Below are 21,619 nucleotides of genomic sequence, written 5' to 3'. Positions count from 1 at the left end.
ATATGGGGAAAAGGCAAACAATGGCAGCCAACCTAGTTATCGCCCCGCCATCTTTATTGCATGCAAATGCGCGAAAGGCGGCGCAAAAAGGAGGCGCGTCTGTTGAAATGGCTAACACACACTCACACACATATAAACCAACCGCATGCATATTTATCTTTTGCCACCTCCTGCTCCTTTGTGGCACACAAGCACATCCACAGACATGCGAGTCCAAGAAATACGATATCTTAAGTGTTAAACAGGCGCTTTGCCAAACAAGCCTGCACTCGCAAACCTTATCTGCAATATATGTGAGTGTGGGCCACGCCCACCGCCCTGCCACTGCAGCTGCTGGTGCAGTTTACACAGTAAATAAAATAAGAAAATATTTATCCTTAGTTTCAATATTGTTTATCTACATCAAATATACACGCACCTAAACATATTCAAATTTCATTGAAATCAACAGGTTTCGAATTACTTAAAATGTTTTAAAAGAGAAGGAAGAACAGCGACATTTAATGCTGCATACTTTTAAACACATACGTTTAGAAAACATGACTAAAGCTATGTAACTTCCCTCTATATTCAACTCTTTAAATTACCATTACTTAGTCTTTAAACTGAAAAGTACTTGACTTTATTTTTAATAAAAAATGCCAAATGAACCCTTTGAGTGCAGTGCCTAACCAAGTCGACGTAAATTATTCATTTCGAATTACTGCCATTCCTAGTGCCATTTTTTTTCGGTGCCAGAATTCAAGACCCACATATTTGGCAGGAAAACAAAAAGTGGGGAACGGGCTAAGAAAAATAAAAACTGCGCCGCGGCAAATAAATAAAAATGCTGTTCACTTCTGCTGCGGCGCGTTTTATGCGCACTTGCACTCACTCACACAGGCACCAATCCTCACACGCACACGTGCAAACAGGTGTGAGCTTCCTCGCTCTCACATACACACATACACACAACCACACAGTTGCAGGCACAGGATTCTGCTTCATTTTTGCAGTGCATACTTTCGGCCGCTGCTTATAATTCCGCGCCAGAGTTGTAAATATTTGTTCAAGTATTTATTTATGTACTGCCTCCGCTCGTGTTTCACCTGCATATGTGTTTGTTTGGCTGTACTTCGCTTTGGTTTTGTGTGAGTTGCGGGCTAAATTAAAATGCATTGCACTATGGCTGGCATTTTGATTTGCCATTCCCCACCACAACTGCAAACATGTATGGTATAGTACCATTCAGTCGAATGGCGCACTTTCAATTTCCTTAATGGTAAGCCAGACTCTCGCTGCCGATAGGGGAATCATATTTCTCCGATTCAATCCTGCAGATAGATAATCGAAATGCGATAGAAATTTTCCATACATATACTCACTACGTACGGTACAAATTTCCCATAATCATTTTCGTTTACAAGGAAAAGTTTGGGATACAAATTTCCAAAAGTAGTCGAAGTTAAATTTGGTCTAACGTCACTGTTCATAATGCACTTTCAAACGATTTCTAATTTCTTGATTAAAATAATGCACTAAAGGGGGACCCCAAAGGGGGATTTTAATGAAGCCCGAATGCAAAAGTAATCTAGAAATGCAGCTGGCAAAATGCACTCGATTTCATTTCGATGAAAGTTCAGCTCTGCCCAGCATTCTGAACGCTACCAAATACTAATCGGGGAATCTCTAGAATATTTTTGAGTGGATCAAGCTGGCAGTCATTTCATGGTTTTGTAATTTTGCGCAAGGACCTCGGGTTCTCGTCCATGTCCATGACAAGCCAAAGTTATCAATTTTTTCAGCTGCTCTCTTTGGCCATGGTTCATCAAACATCTCTGCAGACACTTCTTGGCATTTGGAAATTGATTTAAAAAACTTTTTTAATTAATTATGATAATGTCGTAGTGAGCGCAACTCTTTGCGGGGGGAGGGGGGCGTTACCAGGCTGCCACGCCTCCGCAACTCGACCACGCCCCAATACATTTGACGCATTGATGTCGAGTAATTCTGACTTCTTTTATTGCTGCAAATGATGTTCGAGTTGGGTATTTTCTTTTCCCATTCCAACATTTTTTTTATCATCGGAATGTTTGAGTTTTCACATTTCAATTTCTGGAATTCTACCCACCAACTTTGGATGAATCTCCCTGTGCGAGTGTGTTTGTGTGTGTGTGTGAGGGTGAGAGCTCAAGTTAAAATTAACAAAAATTGCGGGAACGTGGGATGGGGATTGGGTTTGCAAATAAGTTTTGTATTAATGAAATTGAAAATATGTAAAACTTTTATATATGTTTCTTTATAAACTGACAAACTAATAGACTGAGTTTTGGCATGTTGTGTCACTGGGTCGGAGTCGTTGTCCTAGCACCATGGCTCTCCCTTTGGTCCTTTTTAGGAAATCGGGTCTTCTGCGTGTGTGTGTGTGCAAACATCCTGGCAACTTTCTGCTGCAAAGTTTGAAAATGTATTTCAATGCATAGAAATGAATCTAATTTGTAAAATTTCATACAACAGTTGAAAAGTTATAAACGCGCAGGCACTTGCACTCGGCACACGGCTAGGATGCAGGATCCTAGATCCTGAGAAACGCAACCCCACCATTTTGCAATACCGACTGCACTGCCTCATCCCCATTCTCGGCCTCCTTCTTATCCCCATTTCCCAGCCCAGTTACCCATTTCCCATTTTCCCGGCCTGTTTGTGTGAAAACGTCGACAACTTGGCATGCAGATTGCAAACTTTCGAATAGCATCAGCGGCTCTCTCTGAGGCAGCAGAGCAAACCGAGAAAGGAAAAAAGTAAAATACTGAGCAGATTTAAGTGGTGCTTTGTTATGCATAAATAAAATGCTTGGCAAGAAATAAGCAGGCTGGCTGACTGGCTGGCTGGCAAAAAAGGAAACAACACGAATAATAAGGAACTGGTTCTGGTACAAGCCAAAACATATTTTCAGTTTATTTAAAATAAATTTTACATTACTTAGTTCCCAACTAAAAAGCTGCAAACATGGGTCATGCCGAGGTGCACGCCTACCGTCGACTCCCTCCCCTTTTGCCCGCACCAATGCGAAAAGTAATTTACGCCCAGCCAACTTGCAAAAAACTTCTGCACGGCGATAAAATTGATAAAATATGGCATAAAAATGTCATTTATATGTTGAAAAAATCAAGAAATCATCCACAGCTGGAGGGCTCTACAAAAAGTCATTGTCTAAAGGCAAAGTCATAGCCAAAATTAAATAAATGGCCACAGGATGCTTGCACATGTCATCAGAATTTGTGTACAAAACTATAAAAACCCGTATTTTTAATTAAAGGTATCTTTGTTCATTTCATTCAAATATCTGAACTTTAATTTTTTTTGCCCTTTCCTTATGAAATAATAGTTTTCAAATTTTTCTTTCAAAACCAACTGAAGGAATTATTTTTTCTTTGTGTGCAACTGGTTTCCAAACACTACTTTTTGACATCCGGCCATAATGAAAACTGTTTTCAAAGTTTGTAAATTTGTCAAATAAATGGGTAAACAAATTTCAATTACTTAATGGTAAATTGTAGTTATAAATTGTAGCTGTAGATATTATAAACAATTATTATACATTTTCTAAGAGATATTTTGGGATATTTTTAGGTCTTTTCCAATATCTCACGAAATCCAGTAAAGTTATATCTCGACTTCAGTGGTTTTTTTTGGCCGTGTGGGTATGGGCCTGTCCCGTAAAACGGGCTTTGGTTGTGGCACTAGGCACAGTCTACGGCAAGCAGCCAAAGACAATTTTGTTGGCACTAATTGAATGTAAATACAATTTTGCTTTGCTGTCAAGTCTTGTGTCTAGGCGACGTCGCAGCGCTGACGATGAAGACGACGACGATGAGGGAAAGGATAAGGACGAGGACGAGGTGCAGGTGGAAGTGGAGGACCAGCACGAGGTGGCGGTGAAGGACGAGAGGGATGTTGTTGGCGCTGCTCTATGACGACGTTGGCAATAAAACGAAACGAGCTGATTGTATGGTACAAACAACTGGTGCAGCTGCTGCCAGGATTGCCAGGACATTCAGGACTCCTCCTGCTGGCAGTTGAGATCCAGAACCAGTCTACCCAGTCCAGCCTCCATCTTCAGTCCGCACTCCTGCTGAAGTGTCGTTGTAACGTTTGGCACACAGATCAAGTGCAATGCAACGTGCAAAGTTGCAAAAAGCGCAAAAATCAACAGTATAAAATCTTTTATTTAGTGTCATCATCATCATCGCTGCACCTCCTGCTTCTCATGTTCCTCCTTCTCCACCAGCTCCTTTCGCCAACTCGTCCTGCGCAATTTTCCGAGCTCCAGCCCGCATCCAAGTTTTGTACACAAAATGTCATTTGCCGTTTTGAATTGATATTTACTTAAAATTTAATTACGAAATTTGTAAACATAAGCTCGCAGCAGCAGGTTCACATGCTTGGCTTTTTAATAGCGAGATGTGTGTGCGGGGTGTAAGCCATTTTGAGAGGTCCTGCAGGGGTTTACGAGTTTATGCGGCCAATCAGGGCCAAAAACTCCATTAATAACATTAAGCCCGACTCTCAATTCAATTAAAATGCATTTGTTTTAAATTGCTTACAAATTGTTTGCATTCAGGCGTTACTTTTTGTTACACCGTAATTGAATTACTCTTTGCCAGGACAATGTCCAGCCGCAGTTTGGATGAAGGATCAACGTCGGCGGCTGGCTGAAAAATCGATTTAGTTGGCTGACCTTTTGCGCTTTATAGAACTTTAACAAGGTGTTTGTGCACTGGCAATATGATGTATCTTATCGGATTTAATTTACATAAACGCAAACTGTACGGCTGTAAAGGTTAAATAAAAGCGCAATTTAACAGTGTTTAAAGTTCATTTATTTTAAAAGGTTGTTGCGTAACTGCGGCTATTAATAAAATCCTGAATTCATCTCTGAATTATTCATGGCAAACCCGAAATTTCTGTAAGACTTGTTACAGTTTATATTGGTATTTTATAAATAAATAGCATTAACCTGACCAACTCCATATGCCATATTATATACATACATTTTCTAATTAAGCAATACGAGCGCAATGGCAAAGCCTAACATGCAACTGATATTTTAAATAAATACACATATCTAGTAATTAACTTTTTCAGTTTGCTTTTATTCCCAAATTAGTTTGCTGTACAAAATGTTGTAATTGATTTAAATAAACAGATGTTTGTTAATCAAATATTAAGCCCCACCAAGGAATGGGTAATGTGACTTTTATTTGTTTGAGTTACATTCATTAAAACAGTAGTTTTTATGACTTTCAGTTTGTCGCACTGCTGTTTTACTCGGAGATTGCAAAGTCTCCTGCATGTTGGCGACAGGTTGTTGGTTAATTAATTCATTTATGCGCATTAAGCGGTTTTGCTGGTTGTAAGTGTTCATTAGCATTTTCGCTATTTGCATCTATTCGAATGCAATTTTCGCGTTTGTGGTAATGACATTCGCAACCATCGACGCGCTCTGGTTTTTCCTATTAGCGGTGCCCAAATGTATGCTACATTTTCATCACGAGCTCTCAAGCAAATTGTCCGGTATTCTGCGTGGCCGTGTATTAGTGCACTGCGCGAAAATCTGTTGGAGCTCTTAACCATGGGTACTTTCATCACGTTTTTAATGTTATAGAGTGTTTATATCGTTCAGAAAAGTGCCAATACGTGTGCTCTGACAATTGACGTAGTCTTCCGGGATGAGTCCTTAGAACTTCGTGACTTTAAATTGCTTGCCTTCCTAGGAACATTTACACAATCCTTGTTTTTATCAATAATAAAGGGGCTTTAATTAGAAAGAAATTAATGCGATAACCGCGATTTTTGGTTTTAATGTTTTGGTTTAGTCGCTTTCCAATTTGCTGTCCGAATTAACTCATATAACCCATATCTACGTAGCCTTAAATTTTTTCCAAGCTGGTTCTCTTACAATATTCTTAAATTTTTTCCTCAGTGCCTGAGCGTGTGTTGGCGGTCCACTGGCCCGCGTCGCTTGTCTCGGAACAAATCAAATCATCATCAAATCATGCCAAAATCGAGTTAATTCATCTCCACAGTTCATTGCGCACTAACAAACGAGAGGGAGACGGCTAGCTGGGCGTGCGAAAGAGACTATGCTTGGACCGAGAGAAAGAGACGCGACGAGTGACAGCTTATGCACTCGAAATACGCATTTCAATGCGGTTTTTGGCATTTTGTCTAACGCAAAATATAAATGCATTTTGTCACTGAATGACCGAAAAAAGGAGGCGGCTGGTGAGTCCTCAATGGATGGATGGATGGTGGCGGATAAAAATGCTCGACTGGCAAACAACGCTGCGTATAAGCGATGCTTGATTGCGTTTCCGGTTTATGAAATTTGTGGCGGGGCCATGCAATAATTTCTCGTGGCTTATGTGACGTCAGTCAGCCATTCCGCTGATGGAATGGAAGGCCTAAGTGCGTGTGTTTGAGTGAGTGTTAATATTTTGTCGATTGGCGATGCAATATTTTGTCATTTGGGAAAGCCATTATGAATTTATTTATTATTTCGCCGAATGCTCTCTGTGAGAGCTGTTGATTGCGTACATTTCCCACCCATTTACCCCCGCTTTTTCACCATGTATTTCCGTGTGATTTTCAATTCGTTTCTGGCGTACGTGTGTTTTTAGCATTTTGCGTTAGCATCTGGCAAATTAAAGTGCAGGCAAGCAGAAATTCAATCTCTCGTTTGATTCTCGCCCTCTCTGTCCCACACTCCCAAGCTCGCCATCTCGCTCTGTGTGCCAACTTTAAATGCGGCAAAAGTCCCTTTTTTAGCCATCTCTCTGTCTGATTTAAATTACGAAAAGCGCACGTTTTATTGTTTGTTTCAATTGCCTGCTGACGAGCCATGGATTCAAAGATATAGTGAAAAAAGCACTCAGAAAAAAATTTGCACAATTTTCAAGTACATCTAAATATAAACATATTTTATGCTCAATTGATAATGTTGTCACATCAAAATTAAAACGGTTTTTTGTAGTACACTGTAGCAGTATTTTATTTGGTCCATCAAATATGGGCATCAAATGCCCCAACTTAATCAACTAAATTGTTTCCTATGTAGACCGAGCAGGACGAGCGTAATCAGCAAATGTGCCAAACGTCCTGCAGCTTCGGCAACCAGAAAAGGTAGGGAAAACCAAATTAGTTTAATTTGTACGAAATCAAGCAAATGTATGAGAAGCGAAGGAAGCCAAATCCAAAGGCAAAGCCAAAGCCAACGCCATGGCCAAAACCAAAAGACAGATAGAGAATGGAATGGAGGAACGGCTAAAACTGTCTTCAGACAAATTCCATTTAGCATTTGGAAGGACTCTGGCCAGCGAAATGAACTTGGGCTAATTACTCAATGCAAATTAAAATTCATGTCAAGCAGATTGGATTATCCTCACGCAACATTTAATGTCGCACTTAGCAAATGGCCAACACAGCGAAAAGGTGAACGGATAGCGAAGTCAAGGGCGTGAAAATGCGACGATGGGCGGGGAAAATTACGAATGAGATGAGGGAAAATCCAAGGAGCTGCGGACCGCTTCGCAGAGCAACAAAGAAAAATCTCTTTTGAAATGCTAATGTAAAAATTCTTTAAAGAAAATTACGCAATACATTATTTTGGTTTATTTTGCATTAAAAGTCAATTTAGTGTTAAGGTCCCGGGCATGGAAAAATACGGCACGAAAAAAGGACGCCCCAAAAAAACAAACAGCTACAAAAAAGAGCTGCCGACCGTAAGGCGCGCAACAGGATTGGGTCCTGCCAATCGGATGGACAACGGAGCACATTCGTCGTGGTGGGCATGACAACGCTCCTTGGAGCCGTCGAACCCTCGAGTTTGTATTTTGCATTTTAAGTTGGAACCGCGTTAAAGGACACATTGCACGACAAACGCCAGGTGGCGAAGTGGGCGTATTTGGTGACCACCTGCTTTTTCATCACATCACTGTTTCCAGAGAGAGATATTACAACTTACCATTGATGTAATGTATTTTCCTATTCTGCACATTCAGTTGAAATATCTGCATTTATGTGTAATTAATTAACCAATTATTAACCATCTTTTAAACTTAAAATCAAAACAATATCCTATTATAAGTAATTAAGCCACAGTAACGAATATTTCACTTGAATGAAATATATATAATTGAATTGCAATTAAATTTAGAATCGATCTAGGTACGCAAAAGTATGCCACAAGATATTTTATATCAGAATTTTGAACCCTATTAAAGTCGTTGCTTACTGTTAGACTCCGGCAAAAGTAATTTAATAACAAGTATTATGTAATCCACTTAAAATTATTTACAAAATCTAATTTAATTTGCTCTATTTTGCAATATTAACTAATAAGAATTGGCTTTATGGGAGCCCAAAATGAATCTAAAATGCCTCAGCTCCCTTTAGTGAAATGAGATTATAAGCTTTTCGCATTTAACTTCACAATATGCAACAAAAGCGATTATTATGGCTGCCTTCCACTTAGCCGCGCTTTTTCCAACAGTTTCGCCACGCTATTTCCCATTGTCAGCCGGGTCGGTCCTTTTTCGTCGAGTGTCCTGCGTGGCACTCTCGCCGTCGCCGCGGCACGCTGCCTGTGCTCTTTATCTATTAAAACGCCTTCCAATTTGCATATTTCTGCAGCTGTAACAGCTGTCAACGCTGGACGCGACGCAGGACTTATTGTCGAAGGGATCCGGGGAAGTGGTGGCTGCTTTTAAGATAATGTCCGCCGTCCAGCGGACTCGTCTCCTGGTGTCTGGCGCAATGGAGTGAGCAAATTAAAGCCCCGGTCTGTAAACGCAAAACGGAAAAGGGGCTCCCCATCGGAGCAGCGTGCTTATGTCCCATGAATCACATGCTAAATTCCCAGCATTTTTATTTTGGCTCAGACGACAGAAAATGTTTAACTTATTTTTTGAAAAATTGTGCAATAAAGTTTTACTTGTATTGAATGTATTTTAACTCAAAACCTTTCGAAAATCAAGAATCACGTTAGCAAAAAATATAAGGTAATAAATCACAGGGCATTATAGGGTCCACTATTATACATTTTTTGTGCGCGGCGTTCTTTGTATAGTTATATACGATTTTATGCCATTTTGTTTCGCTTATTCTGCCTTTGCTTGTAAGGCTGTCACATTACCTACATCAAGTGTCACTTTAAAACGCATTTTTCTTTCACTTTCACCCCGCTTGGATCTCATTTTGAAGTGTTGCTCAGAGCTGTCGCCACTTTGCTTTATCTAAAGACCGTTTCTCCACCGGTGTCCTGTCCGTTGTCCTGTCCGCTCCTTCCTCTTCGTTCATTCCGTGCGAGCAAACCAACCGATTTGCCCCAAACCGATACGCGTCCCTCTGGTCGCTAGTGTTTGTAAACAATTCGAGGGACATTAAGTTCCAATTAAGTAACATTCCAGGCAAATCAGAGAGACCCGGCCCCTGGCATTTGTTGTTCTCGGTTTTGTTGCGGGGGCAACAGAGCAGCAGCAGCAGCATCAGCAGATTGCTTTGTTAATATTAATTTGTCATTAGTCTGGCTTACGAGGCTCTCGTTTAAAATGCATTGATAGGCCAAGTGGCTCTTATCACAGCGAGAGCTGCGAGCTGTGTACATAGCCACTGGTGTGTAGGTTGGTCGTTTGGTCGCCTTGCCATCAGATAAGTTTAATGCGCTTTAAACTGTTTGGCTAGGAGCTTGCGGTCTTCGTCCATCCGCCTAAGAGGCGCTACCCAAATCCCCCCTTTAGGCCGGCGTCCTTATTCCTTTTGAAAACTACATGGGCACAACTGTTGCTCCGGCCACTTTGCTGATGAAAGGGTGCGAAGGTGCAAAGGTATTTCGGTTGCGGGCCAACCGCAGACTCACCTGCACCCGACTCAAGTTCCTAATACCTTTCAATTGGGTTCGGCACTCGGAAAAAATAATGCACTGTTCTTGGGTTTTATTCTCCTTGCCAAAATATATTATTTTGCCAGAAGAAAGCATAGTTTTCTTCAAAATCTAAACAGTTTACTAAGCAATATTAGGTTTTTATAACCAAGAATAGTTTTTATAGCTAGATCTAGAAATATGTCATTTTTCCCACTGAATTCTTTGCTTTGTGTGGTCATCCGTTTGAGAGCCTTAGTGCGCCTTTCTTAGACTGACACTTTGATGGACAGATGCTGGAGCACTCGCCATAGAGATTTCAATTTCCGCACCAAGTCCTTTTCGCAGAACTAGCTCTCATTCTGCGGCTAGAGCTGTGCTTTTTGCCGGCCATCATCTTGTTGTATTTTTATTTTCATCTACATTTTTCTTACGCTTCAACACGGAAGGACTGTGCCACACCAATACGCGTACATTTATATATAAATTTATATAAACACTAGCAGCACTCAAAGGCTTCGGTCTCAAGTGTCGACGTTTTTTTTTATTTCACGCTACTTTGAGCTGATACACATGCAAATACACACACACACCCATACTCACACACATTGCGGGGGCCACAAAGCGTAAAAATGTATAAAGCTTATGCCAACTGGCAACACATTCTGGCCCACTGCCTCTAGTCAGTCAGTCAGTTTAGCATACTCGTTCCCACGACCGAACTACGCATAAAAAGCAAATATATATAAGTTTTCAATTCAGGCAGGCAGGCAGGCAGGCAACGGCAGGCAACGGCTCTGGCTCTGAATAGAGGTATAGAGTGGAATATGGCTAAAAAGGAAGGTGTTATCTGATTGCCATTTTAAACACAGCGCCGCTGCTGCAGCAATTTCGAGTGCAATTGGCAAAAGCGCTGGCCAAATCAAAAGCGAAGCCCACTGAAAAGAGCGGCGAGCGCATATAAAGCAGCCACAGCAGCACCACCAGGATTGAATGAATGGCGGTTCCAGTGTTCCCAGAATCCTACCCTACTCCGCTCTAAAAAAAACCCTGGATAGTGCCTGAAGAGACATTAAAAGATAATCGGCACCAAGTAGAAGCGCAATCAGAGTTTCCCCGAAGAGGATGAAAGACAAGCGGACACATTCTGTATTTGTCAACGGATTCGGATGGTGAAAGCCAAGTTGTCAAACGATGAGTCTCTTAAAAAGCGGGGTACACAAGCTAGGTCGTCCTACTTGCCTAGTTACTTGCTTGTGTTAGGTTTTAAATATGGTTAAATATTTTTAAATTCAAAACTAAAAATGATGATTTAATAAAATAGCAGTTGGATTCCCATGCTAATTTATAATGGTGATGGTATTTATTTATTGTAAACACACGTTTAAATATTTAATGTCACATCAAAAATCAGAAGGGCATAAAATGACATAGTAAAAGCAAAAACGAACCATCGATTTTCTAATAAAAAATGCTAATAATATATACGTTTATTATTTTTGAATAAATATAAATAAATTAATAATAATATACTAAAAGTGTAAATACAATAGTACAATGTCAGTGTCAATACCAGTGTTATTCATGCATTTATCATAATAAAATTGACTTTGAAACAAAAATAAAATACGTAACCAACATAAATTTTATAGCCGTTAGCAGCGCATTAATGTTTGGAATCAAGGAGGCATTAGGAGCAAATGATTATTAATTTATGCTCAATTACTGCAATTACAAAGTCAACTAAGAAGCCCAAACACCACAATTAGTTGACGGCATGCCATTGTGAATTATTAAGGATTCCCAACATGCGGTGCATGCAAATAGTGATGACTTTATTGGCCCACTGCAGTCATTGTCGTTTTTCGTTCCTGTTAATTGAAATAATAATTCATGCTCACGTAGCTCGTTAGGGCATCAGACATTTCCCCCAGTTTCTTCCTTTTTCTGCATGTGTGTGTGTGTGTCTTCGATGTCCTGTTGCTTGTTTTTCTGTTTGCGTTCGCTGTTGCAACCAACTCCGACCAACTTACACGTTTGTATGGGTGTATGTGTTTGCCTACACTGAGCGAAGGCGAGTGCAACGGGGCGTATGTGCAACGCAAGTCGTTTAAAAGTCACACACTAATTAAACGGCACTCGGACACTCCGCTCGACTGGCCTGTGAGTGTAGAGTGTGTTGCTTCTGCGGTGTGGCATGTCAGCATAGTGCTTACGTTCACTATCGGCAATTAAAATCTAAAAAGAAGTGAGCTCTTCCTGTCTGTGAAATCTCTCTATTTGCTCAAGCTCCTCCATCTACCCCCTTCTAAAGGTAAATGATTACGCTCTGGTTAACGCAGAGCTGTGTAAATAATATGGTAAGCCACTCTAGATTTTAATGAATGAAGGCGATAATCGTTTTGAATTGCTTCAAAGAAGCGACTGGACACTCGAGCAAATAAACAGCCATATCTTGGGGCCATCAAAGTGAAACATTTGCGTTGACTACTGCGATTTTCATATCGTTTAAGAGGGAGAGGTTTTATTTTTAGAGGAAATGATAATAAATTCTGTGCCAACATCTTTCATCTGTCTTTTTAGGTAGTATTCTTAATTATTGCAAAGTATTCTAAAAATATGTATAGAACCAATCTCTTAAATCGGCCAATCTGTAAAGCAAATTTTGTTATACGAATTTCGTATTTTTACAATTTTCCCCAATCGACCACAGTCACATTACCAAGTCAGATAGCCAGCTGAGGGATCATTAGGTAATCCCAGCTTATTTAGCCGCAGCTAGACCTCTTCTGCAAATTTGTATAATTTTTTTCTTTGAGTTTAGTTTTGCCAAGGACTTTAGTTTTTCGTTTTGGGTTTTTATTTCGTATATCCACTTAAGCGAATGGTTAGAATGGACTAACACCAAAGATGCCGCCGCCGGTGGCACCGAAGCCGCCAATGCCCGGATATCCAATATTATAGCCACCGCCATAACCATAAGGACGACCATAATATCCGCCCACCAGTCCCAAGCCGCTGGCACCATACAGATTGCCGTAGGGATAAAGTGAGGAGCGTATGCCGGCGTAGCTTCCATAGCCCCCGTATCCCCCATATCCTCCGATTCCTCCAATGCCTCCGTATCCTCCATAGCCTCCATAGCCTCCTCCATATCCTCCGTAGCCACTTCCATAGCCACCCAAATAGGGAATTTGGCGACTCACTCGCTCGCCCCTTTCGCTATCCTCGTCGGTTTTTCCGGACTCATTTTGCTGCAGCGGTTGGCCAACTGTTGCGGCGATTAGCAGCGCATATAATCCAAATAAAAACCAGCTACGCATTATCCTTATGGCTCCTTGAACTGCTTTACTGGTCGCTTGACTTTATCAGTGGCTTTATGATTGCTTCGCGCCCTCCGTTTGCTAACTGTGACCTGGCCAACTCGCGACCGGTGTCTTTATAGCCTAGAACTTTGGGCATAAAATGGAAACTTTTGTTTCGCCCTGCTTGGACTTGGTCTGTTTGTTTGCTTGCCTTTTTGCGGCCGCTTGTTAGCAGAAATTAGATGCTAATGTAAGTGCCATAAAACAAACTATTAAAATATGCGAGTACGATGCCCCAGCCCCAGCCTCCATTGCCACAACGGCAAATGGAACAAAAAGCCAATTCATATGCTTGCGACCGGGAATTTTTTGGTGGCACGCTAAGTGGCGCTCATGAAATCGAATGGCAGCCACTTTAAAGAGCAAAACATTTCACTTTGCGACCGCACCAACTTCTGAGCAGTGTTGGCAATTTCGGATTACAGCAATCGGGGAAATATTTTCTGTATAACTTGGCTAAAAATGGTCAGAAGGTTAATAGAATTACATTTTTGTACTCCTAATTACCAATATTAACCAACCAAATCAGTTTTTGACCGACTCTGTTAAAATAATTTTTGGCCAAATTTTCGCATTTTTTGTAAGGGGTAACATCATCAAAAATTGCAAAAAATGTGTAAAATATATGTTGTTTATATGATATGCATGCGCATTACAGCAACTATCCATTATATTTCAATACTAATCAAATGTTCTTGCTTACTTTTGCACATAATTAGATTTGAAACTCTGGCGATTTAATAGCCAAGTTGGCCGCACTGCTTCTGCGGTCAGGTAAGCTGTGTAAATGTGCTAATTTCATTTGAAGGTTAGTTATGCTATTGACCAGGCCCACTCCCGCTCCCGCTGCCACTTCCTGACTCATTCCCATACCCACTCCATACCATTCCCATTCCCATACCCATTCCCAGACTTCGGCAGACGCCTTCCACTTCGGGGTGCGTAAGTGTGAATTGCTGTTAGCTGTTGCTCTTGTTGTTTGCCGAGTTTGGCCAGTTTGCGAGTTTGCCAGTTTGCCAGTTTGCCAGTTTGGCGGCCTGTTTGCTGCTGTTTGGCTTCACTGTTTGTTTTATGAGCGCGGGCCGGCCATTAACGATGCTCGATGGCTCTATAGACGGCTTGAATAGCTCTCAATTGGTTTATTGCGGTTTTTGGCGCATGTGTTTTTCGGTTAAATCCGCTGTCTAATCCTTCGCTGTGTATAGCTGCGGCATTTTAACTCATTTATGCAAAACGCGAAGTATCCTCTATAGCCAGCTCCATTTCGCTGCCCAAATTTGCTTATTCAAATTTAAACGCTTTTAGCCAGTCCAGAAAACTGGGTCAATTAACGATGTCAACGTCAAAATGATGCACATTTTGCCAACCCACTCCTCTTAGAAAATTCACTAGATGGCATAAACTTCCGCATAAATTTCCACCAAGAGAGATTGACTGCAACGAGAAAAACTCAATGCGAGATAAAAACAAGAGAGAACGCTATAGTCGAGTTCCCCGACTATCTGATACCCGTTACTCAGCTAGTGTAAGTGCGAAGGACAGTTTTTGGCGGTTTGTGGGCGTTAGAGTGGGCGTGGCCAAAAGTTTTTTGGCAAATAGATAGAAATTTACAAGACTAATACAAAAATGAAAAAATATCAAAACATTTTTCAAAAGTGTGGGCGTGGCAGCTTTGGGCGGTTTGTGGGCGTTAGAGTGGGCGTGGCCAAAAGTTTTTTTGCAAATAGATAGAAATTTACAAGACTAATACAAATATGAAAAAATATCGAAACATTTTTCAAAAGTGTGGGCGTGGCAGCTTTGGGCGGTTTGTGGGCGTTAGAGTGGGCGTGGCAAAAAATTTTTTTGCAAATCGATAGAAATTTACAAGACCAATACAAAAATGAAAAAATATTAAAACATTTTTCAAAAATGTGGGCGTGGGAGTTTTGGGCGGTTTGTGGGCGTTAGAGTGGGCGTGGCAACCTGAATCGACAAACTTGCGCTGCGTCTATGTCCCTGGAGTCTGTATACTTAATCTCAACTTTCTAGCTTTTGTAGTTCCTGAGATCTCGACGTTCATACGGACAGACGGACAGACGGACAGACGGACAGACAGACGGACGGACAGACGGACATGGCCAGATCGACTCGGCTATTGATCCTGATCAAGAATATATATACTTTATATGGTCGGAAACGCTTCCTTCTGCCTGTTACATACTTTTCAACGAATCTAGTATACCCTTTTACTCTACGAGTAACGGGTATAAAAACGAAATCTGAAATCTGAGTCACGGCATAAATTAAAAATACACTTTTTACTCGACCATCGCCGACCATCGCCGACCATCGCCGACCGTAGTGAAAGTAGAAAAGTAGAAAAAGGAGCAGAAAACTTTCGGAAAGGCCAGGCAAACATTTACCCCTCAAAATTCTATCTTCCACCAACTCACCGGATTTGTAGAATTACTGATTTACATTGGCCATTCAGGTTACATTGGTTTTCAGGTTATGGCCAAGAAATTCTATATGTTTTGGTTAGACTAGGTTCATGGTTATTTAAATATTGTATGCTAGTTTACGACAGCTAGTTATTTATGTTTGTGGTAGAAAAATTACACATCTTGAAAATATGTCTAAGCGGTATAAATACGTGTTCTTAGTTTGGGTATAACAGAATAGTTTTTGATGACAATATAATTGGTTGACATAGAAAAAGTTAACAAACTGAAAAGAGCTAATAAACATTAAATCACGTGCCGTTCTAGATGTTTTTACCTGTTTAAGGAGAATCTTTTTTAATGCGAGTCCCCCTTAAAAGTTTTTAATATTTTCTTGCTTGCATTTTGTTTGTTACTTCTTTAAAAGTTCAACACAAAGTTTTGCGTCGTCGCAGAAGGATGGTTATAATGTTGTGAAAAACGTAGGCAGTCTTGTCATTTTCTTCATTTCACCTTATCCCCGTTGAACTGAACTGATGGTCGGCAATTGACGGATGACAGGTCAGACAGCAAATCAGTTTAATATACAAGTTCCAGCCGTAGCAGATTTATTTTAACAGACACTTTGAGTGCATAATTGAATTAAAAGTTTTCTGCTCCTCACTTGTACGAGAATCTCAGCTTTTATTTCTTCAGAAAGTGAGACAAATTGGTGGATTACCTGGGATTACATTTATTATATAATTGGTCAGATTACTAAGTTGATGCCTTCGTTAGCTTTAAACCATCCAATATTTTTCGTCATTTTCGGTTATGTAATATAAAGTGTCTTTATAAAATGTGTTTTAAAGATCAACAACAACCGGTACTAGTAAGTATAGCGAAGTTCCTCTTGTTTTATAAATACATACTTGTATATGAAGTGTCAACACGAGATTAACAATGACCAAACCAGATCTTAAAATGTGCTAACCACTGAGCATGCTAATAACCACAATGAGTCAGTGCGTTGGTCGAAATGAAATCGACAATATTGATGACATTTAAATAACAACCAGTTGCGTCGGCTGTTTACCCTTAGATTTTAATTAAGTCAAACAAACAAAACAAAATTCCCGAACCTACCCGCGATGAAAAGCTTTACGAAATCCGATAAATGAAAGATGAGTGGAGAGGCCCACTTGAGATGGTGCTTCTCATGAACACTTGGCCACTTGTCTATCGATCTGTTTTGTTTTGCGAGCCGAGCCGAGCCAAGAAACTTGAATGTTTTGCGCATTTGAATAGCCGTCTGGAGAAAGCCCATCCTGAACCGGCTATCCACTTCAGACTTCCCCATCATCTCATCTGCATGGGGTGTTTGCCAAAAAGTTTGCCTCTGTTTCTGTTGCCTAATAGGTTTTGCTTGTTATTATGAGGCATCTTTATTGTTGTTGCTCATAGCGCTTAGCCAGACAGTTAATTCGAATCGCTCTGCTCGTTGTATTCACTTCAGTTCTGGCGTAACACTCGCAACTTTGATGTTCCGCGCCCAGTCGAACCACTTCTACTTTTATTCGCTTCCATCGCCAGTCGATAAGTTGCGAATCATATAAATTGACCGGCCGCAGAGCAGAGGCTTCGTAGAATCCATCGAAACTTTGCCGGTGATTAGTAGCAGGAGTTTTCTCGAATATGCGCACATTTGTTTGCCTCGCCCTGGCGACCATCCTCCTGGTCGCCGGCTCCTCAGCTGCCACATATGATCCTGTGGCGGCGCAACTTCTGGATGTGGATGCTGGTGTCCAGGCTCCGGCGGCAGCACGGCAAGTTCGTCAGTTCGGCGGTGGCTTCGGTGGTCCGGGAGGCGGCTTCGGAGGAGGTCCAGGAGGCGGCTTCGGAGGCGGTGGTTTTGGAGGTCCAGGAGGCGGCTTTGGAGGAGGTCCAGGAGGCGGCTTTGGAGGTGGTCCAGGAGGCGGCTTCGGAGGCGGTGGTTTTGGAGGACGTCCAGGAGGCGGTTTCGGAGGACCAGGAGGCGGCTTCGGAGGTCCGGGGGGCGGCTTCGGAGGCTTCCGAGGCTAACAAACATCTGTGACTGACTTAGCATAACCCGCTAGAAATAGACTTTGTAATCAAAGTGCAATGAAGTACGCTCTAATTAAGTTCCAAATATATTTGCCCTCTTCTTTAATTCACTTAATTTCCTTGTCATTTGCATGGCTTTCGGTGATTCGCATAGATCTTCAGACTTGAATGTTGTTTGTGAATGCACTAAAAAAAGTTGATGTAGATATAAAAGAAACATGATGCGTTTAATCAAGTAAAACTAAATTAAGATGCTGCTTAGGAATATGTTACAGTTCTCATACTTTGTAGGAGGTTTTAATCTGCTAGTCTTTAATCTAGCACTTCCATTTTGAGTATGAGTGCAAAGTATACGTATAAAAGTGAAGATAAATTTGATCATTTTTTTTTGGCCTGTAAATCAGCATTTAATTCGTTCATTCACGGTTTGTTTGCTTTCTCCTACTTATAACAAAGCAGTCCATTGAAACTTTGCTTCGGCTGCTGCCACTGGCGTTTGCTATCTAACTTGCCAATCGCGTTGGATGGCAAAAGTCGTTTAAGATTAAACGCTTGCTGTAAAATTTCTCCTTTGACAAGCGCCCCTTTTATTGTTAAAAAATTAACTTGGCTTTAAATTTACGCCTTTTGTTATCCCTTGACCTCTGCGCAAAGTACAGCCACCCACCCAATCCAAAGGACCACCCACTCATACAAGGGTCATACGCCAACATTGATAAAAGTTTTCGTTTTTTCTCGTTGCCCCATCACCCTCTTTCATTTTTTCTGGCTCGTGAAAAATTTCTTGTTACTAGAACGCAGTCTTGTAAAAGGCTTTGTTAGTCTACACTTTCACGGTATACTTTGGGAACTTTGTTAAAAGTGGACTTTTCCTTTTTTCTCAGCGCTTTAATGACTTTGCATAGTTGGGGTTTAAGGAATTTAACAGCTTAAGATTAAGAATTTTAGTGCAAATAAACGAAAAAAGCTTAAATACAGTTCAGAATGTAACTGGAGAAATTGCTAGTTACTCAACTTAATAGACTTTTTAAACAGTGGCAAGAACTAAGATATTTAATTTTTACTTCATTGCCATCATGTTAGGTAAATGGTTAAATATTTCAAAAATTAATAAATATATATATATATACATTATTTTCCGCACAACTTAAGCTTTTTAAAAATGTCCCTAGAGTATTGCAGGTTCGATAATTTCTTGTTTACTACTGGTCCCTCTGCTTTTTGGCCATTTTGGCGGAGCTGTTCTTATCGAAATCGTGTCTCAATAAATCTACGGCACCTTCGGATACACAACCGCCCACTTTTTCGATGGGCCGCCCACCGGAGGGCAACGCCCAAGCAGCTGGCAGCAAGCGGTGGGAAAATGCGGAAAAACGCGTGGGCTGGAAAAGCCGTTCGAACTGATTATCCTTGTTGACCGTCGCGGCAGCAGCCGCAGCTGATTGATTTGTTATTGAAAATATTAGGCCTGGACCAGAAGGGAAAATCGAGATCCCAGAAAAAGATGGAGAAACGTGAGAAGGGGCGTGAAGTGAAACGTGCTGTGCGTTTGGATACGCTTGAAACTTTTATAACTTTATGAGGGCGTTGTAATTTGATATCGCAAAGTTTTTTATTGCCTTTTATAGCCTTATAATTTGGCCGCGATGTTGTTACTACCGCTGCTGTTGCTTATGTTGTTATTGCTGGTGTCGCCACAAGAGAGATGCTGAGCCCGATTTGTTGGCCCATCGGGCGTATACTTGTTGTTTGCGGCGGCTTTTCGTTTACACGTTATTTATGGCTTATAAATACGTATCGTTTTCGACAAGGGGACGTCGCTCGGGGCGGCATTTCTGAATTGTAAACAACTCACATGTGGCCCGCACTTAAGAAATCTCCTAATGAGCATTAGATGTCGGCAAATGAATTTACCCATATGTGCAACTTGTGTTTGTGTTGGTAATTGGATTGGAGACGCCTTACCTTTTCTGGTCCCGTCATCCAAATGACGGCACATTTTAATTCAGGTTTCTATAACTCTGCCAACTCTGGGGAACATTTGTGATTAGTTCTTATTGAATTTGCAGGTACGATTTCTATGTAATTCAAACAATTGCGTAGTACCAAAGAGAATATCACATGATACGAATATTACTTTTGCTTCCTAGAAATACCATCAATTTACGTAATAAGGTGATGATTTGATGTTGACTTTTCATTTATTTATATATACCCGTTACTCATGGAAAAGGAGATATATACGTAATACTAGTAGAGAAACTGATTTACTTAACCTATTTATTAAGGTTCCTACTTTAGTTCGTTGTAGTTTAAAGTCTTTTGATCAGCGTGTTTATTTTAAAACTGTCAAGATTTTTTTGCTTGTATTTATTGATCGGATATTTATAAATTGGTTTATTAAGTTCGTTATTCTTAGTTTTCTAGAACATAATTGGTAGCGAATGAGGTGAGAAAATGAATGGGTAAAACCCAAAACTGGTTGCTTGAGATGCGTAGAAATGATGTTTTTATTTTCTTTATTTTTTCAACCCAGTTGTTTACCATTTCAGCTGGGGGCTCTTGGGATTCGGGGGTTTTCTTCGCCAATTGATTATGCGCAGGAAATTTAATTGCTTTAGGTCGTCGGCACACAGAACTCGTTTAGAACCCCACAGTCATCTCAGTCAGGTTGAAAGCTATATAAAGAGCCAAGGCGGGGGATCGGCTCGACTATAGTAAGAATATTGGCTGGACAAGACAACGGAACGATGCGCACTTACCACCTGAATCTATTAGTGCTAAGTGCCGGCCTACTGGTCCTGCTGGCCAAATCGGGCACTACGGCCCCCCAGGCGGATGGGGATGTACAGCAACTGACTCTACAGGATGTAAATCAGGCGGAGGAGCAGCAGGAGATGCCGGCTGTGCGCCTGGCCAGGCAATTCGGATTCGGCCGTGGAGGATTCGGCAGAGGACGCGGCGGATTTGGCGGAAGGAGAGGCGGTGGATTCTGCTGCGGCGGCGGTGGATTCCGGAGACCCGGTTTCGGTGGCGGCGGATTTGGTAGATTCGGTGGATTCCCACCGCCACCGCCACCGCCCTTCTTCGGTGGCCCCTTCTACGGCTAGGTGTTATTAATTTAATGTGCATATATGTGATACGATCAGACCAAGATTAGCTGCTAATAAATCAACACGAGCTGCCGCTCTAATTATCCTACCAACTGCAGAACCAGTTTTTATGTGGGTAGCACACTTTTTTAACATCCAAGGTAACTGCTCATCTGTATTAAATATTATGAGTGTTAAGCGGAAGCTGTTGGAAAATATAGTAATAAAACTATATAAATACCGTACGTATCTTTAGAAATTTACATTTCTTAAGTTCTACATAAGCTCATTTAGCAAATCATAATTCATTAATTTTGAAGATATTATTTTTCAAGGCACTTTATTTTTGGCCATTTTTATATAATGCAAATTAATAACTCTTTTTAAAAAGGCAATCTAGATTTCTAATGATAAGTTGCAACCTGACAGAGCTTTTAAATAAATCAAAAGAAGAAGCTTCTTTAATTGCCAAAACAAGTACTTATTTACTCAGCTTAAGCTAGATAATTCCCATAAATAGAGCTGTTTGCATTTAAATGTATTATATTAAGTGGAATTAAGATGAGTAAACTTCGGTGCTTGGTTGCTATAATTTTTGGAGTCCTGTTTGTTGGCGTTGCAGTGGCTGAAAACAATAAGTCGCAGGATGGAAAGGATGAACGTTATTCCCAGCCCGATGAAGTAAAAAGTTCAGATGAACCTATAGAACGGATACGACGTCAGATTGGAGCTTTTGGAATTCACTCTGGATTTTATGGAGGAAGGCCTGTTGGT

At 40.9% G+C, this 21,619-nt stretch overlaps 3 protein-coding genes across 4 annotated transcripts; 2 read left to right on the top strand and 1 right to left on the bottom strand.

Annotated features, from left to right (window-relative positions):
- Positions 1–12,789: 12,789 nt before the first annotated feature.
- On the bottom strand, positions 12,790–13,224 carry LOC120454225 (shematrin-like protein 2). Its single transcript, XM_039639325.1, has one exon. It carries the CDS (start codon positions 13,222–13,224, stop codon positions 12,790–12,792), a length of 435 nt encoding a protein of 144 aa, XP_039495259.1.
- Positions 13,225–17,338: 4,114 nt separating this feature from the next.
- Positions 17,339–17,832, top strand: LOC120453020 (glycine-rich protein 23). The gene has a single exon (XM_039637539.1). It carries the CDS (start codon positions 17,364–17,366, stop codon positions 17,748–17,750), a length of 387 nt encoding a protein of 128 aa, XP_039493473.1. The 5' UTR covers positions 17,339–17,363; the 3' UTR covers positions 17,751–17,832.
- Positions 17,833–20,064: 2,232 nt separating this feature from the next.
- On the top strand, positions 20,065–20,933 carry LOC120452748 (neuropeptide-like protein 32). 2 transcript variants are annotated; one of them, XM_039637123.1, is made up of 2 exons: positions 20,065–20,202; positions 20,290–20,933. In XM_039637123.1, the coding sequence occupies exon 2, from the start codon at positions 20,504–20,506 to the stop codon at positions 20,861–20,863; it is 360 nt and encodes a 119-aa protein (XP_039493057.1). In that variant the 5' UTR covers positions 20,065–20,202; positions 20,290–20,503; the 3' UTR covers positions 20,864–20,933. The 2 variants fall into 2 exon arrangements, with proteins under 2 accessions (XP_039493057.1, XP_039493058.1); XM_039637124.1 differs by having other exon boundaries at positions 20,072–20,202; positions 20,306–20,933.
- The last annotated feature ends 686 nt before the right edge of the window (positions 20,934–21,619 follow it).

Source organism: Drosophila santomea, chromosome 3R, assembly GCF_016746245.2.
Source record: "Drosophila santomea strain STO CAGO 1482 chromosome 3R, Prin_Dsan_1.1, whole genome shotgun sequence".
In the NCBI taxonomy this organism is placed as follows: Eukaryota; Metazoa; Arthropoda; class Insecta; order Diptera; family Drosophilidae; genus Drosophila; species Drosophila santomea.
Note: the sequence above shows the minus strand (reverse complement) of the source record. Positions and strands in the feature narration are given on the sequence as shown.

Bases quoted from the DNA above. Each gene is read 5' to 3' on its own strand.
- LOC120454225 (XM_039639325.1), bottom strand. From the start codon at position 13,224: ATGCGTAGCTGGTTTTTATTTGGATTATATGCGCTGCTAATCGCCGCA.
- LOC120452748 (XM_039637123.1), top strand. From the start codon at position 20,504: ATGCGCACTTACCACCTGAATCTATTAGTGCTAAGTGCCGGCCTACTG.
- LOC120453020 (XM_039637539.1), top strand. From the start codon at position 17,364: ATGCGCACATTTGTTTGCCTCGCCCTGGCGACCATCCTCCTGGTCGCC.